Source organism: Fusarium oxysporum, genomic scaffold (genome assembly GCF_000149955.1).
Source record: "Fusarium oxysporum f. sp. lycopersici 4287 supercont2.50 genomic scaffold, whole genome shotgun sequence".
NCBI classification, from domain to species: domain Eukaryota; kingdom Fungi; phylum Ascomycota; class Sordariomycetes; order Hypocreales; family Nectriaceae; genus Fusarium; species Fusarium oxysporum.
The window spans coordinates 116411-118742 of record NW_017264852.1 but is presented as its reverse complement, the minus strand read 5'-3'; the positions used below and the strand labels follow the sequence as shown (position 1 = coordinate 118742).

At 45.6% G+C, this 2332-nt stretch overlaps 1 protein-coding gene across 1 annotated transcript; it reads left to right on the top strand.

Annotated features, from left to right (window-relative positions):
* Positions 1–27: 27 nt before the first annotated feature.
* On the top strand, positions 28–1565 carry FOXG_17505 (lysophospholipase; the record flags this gene model as incomplete). Its single annotated transcript, XM_018397514.1, has 2 exons — positions 28–101; positions 161–1565. The coding sequence occupies 2 exons, from the start codon at positions 28–30 to the stop codon at positions 1563–1565; spliced, it is 1479 nt and encodes a 492-aa protein (XP_018258489.1).
* Between the last annotated feature and the right edge of the window lie 767 nt (positions 1566–2332).

Genomic DNA, 2332 nt, shown 5'->3' with positions numbered 1-2332 from the left:
TCCTTTCTGCTGCCGACTCACGCAATAATGAATCCGGTCCTATCAGCGGTCTATTACAGTCCTCAACCTATCTTGCCGGGCTCTCTGGTGGCGGCTGGCTTGTAGGCTCTATTTTCGCCAACAACTTCTCAACTATCCCAGAGCTACAGCGCGGCACCAGTGACTCTGCCGTCTGGCGCTTTGATCGTTCTATTCTCAAAGGCCCAAAGAGCTCAGGAATTGGCCTATTGAACACTGCCGATTATTGGAAAGATATCAGCCATGCTGTCGATGAGAAGGATAAGGGATGGAATACTACCCTTACAGACTGGTGGGGTCGAGCTCTATCATACCAACTCATCAATGATTCTGATGGCGGGCCTGCGTATACATTTTCTTCCATTGCGGAAACCTCCAGCTTTAAGGATGCTGATACTCCTTTCCCCATACTTGTGGCTGATGGCCGTGCTCCTGGCGACCGGGTAATTTCCCTTAACGCAACTGTCTTCGAGTTTAACCCGTTTGAGTTTGGCACCTGGGATCCTACTATATATGGATTTGCGCCTATCCGCTATCTCGCTTCGAACTTCACAAACGGTACTATTAGTTCCCAAGGAGAATGTGTTCGGGGTTTTGATCAACTCGGTTTTGTTATGGGAACATCCTCCTCACTATTCAATCAGTTCCTTTTGCACAATATAACAAAAATCGGTGCCGAAAATGACATCCCCTCTTTTATCATCAACACCATTGGAACAATCTTGAAAGGCTTAGATGTAGGCAATGAGGATATTGCTCAATACACACCTAATCCTTTCTTTGGTTGGAATCCTACCAATAAGAGCATAAATGCCAAGGACTACCAGTTAACACTGGTTGACGGCGGAGAGGATCTACAAAATCTACCCCTTCATCCTCTGATCCAGCCTACTCGTGGCGTTGATATTATCTTTGCTATCGATTCTTCTGCAGATACAGTTAACAACTGGCCTAATGGCACTGCACTTCGTGCCACATATGACCGTGCCGACTCTCGTATTGGCAATGGCACCTTATTTCCCCATATTCCTTCGGCCGAAACCTTTATCAACAAGCGCCTAAACCAACGCCCTACCTTATTTGGCTGCGATGCCAATAACTTTACACTCTTAGACGGCCAGTTCCCTCCCCCACTTATCTTCTATATCCCTAATGCGCCATACACTGCTCATAGTAATGTGTCGACATTTGATATGACTTACTCTATTAGAGAGCGCGATAATATTATCCAAAATGCTCTTAATGGAGCCACTCAGGGTAATAGCACTATAGACAAGGAGTGGTCTGTCTGTGTTGTATGTGCCATTATGAGCAGGAGTTGGTGGAAGGCAAATGAGGATATTCCTGATGCATGTAACACTTGCTTTGATCGGTACTGTTGGGACGGGAAGTCTAATGACACGGCTGTTCGAGATTATGAGCCCGAGTATATCATTGGAGAAAGCCAAAGTCAAAAAGAAGAGGATAATGCAGCTGGCGCAAGGTTTGGTCCTAGCTCGTATGCAACTATTGCAACTGGAGCAGTCTTGTTGTCTATCGTCCTGTAGGTTGCTCTAATGAATTCCTTCTTTACTCGCTTTTAATTGTATCGCGATTAGTTTACCGGGGAAAGGTCAGTGCTCGTGCTAGATAGATAATGCAACGGCTTCCAACCTTCAATCTTGACCTATAATACGGTACAACATCAATTCGAAAGGAGCCGTCGAGTGGCTGACGGTCGCCAATCTAATAGCAAAGAACCAATGTTCCATTGTCGAAAACGCCATGCTAGAGTATCTTAAATACTATTCGAGGTAGGCCAATCTCGTACTTTCCTGTAGGGCTTACTTAGAGTGTAAGACGGGTACCAGCCCCTGTTAAATTATGACATATCTAATGGTTGAGCCCTAAATGATCGAATGGAACGTCGAATGGAACGACGAATGGCTGATGGAGATCTCGGTGCATGCGCTGTATCATGTACGTTGATTTCTTTCTTCTAAATTTAACTACGCTACACAGGTGATTTGATTTTATTTGATTTGGCTGAACTGATTTGATCGAATCATATATGGTTGTGGACACTTTCATCTGACAGCGGCAGAGCCAGCACGCACGCCAGCCTCAGCCCCCCCCCCCCCCCCCATACTGTATCAACTGAGCAAATTTACTAGGGCATGTGCTGTTTTATTTTTGCCTCCCTCTCATTGATTGATTACTGAAGTAGCAATAAAGGTCTGACATCTCAACGTTTGTCAAATGAGCAAGAGTGGTTTGGGATCCACGGGACCTAGTCAATTTGCTAAGTGATACGGGACCGGGACTCACGAACGGA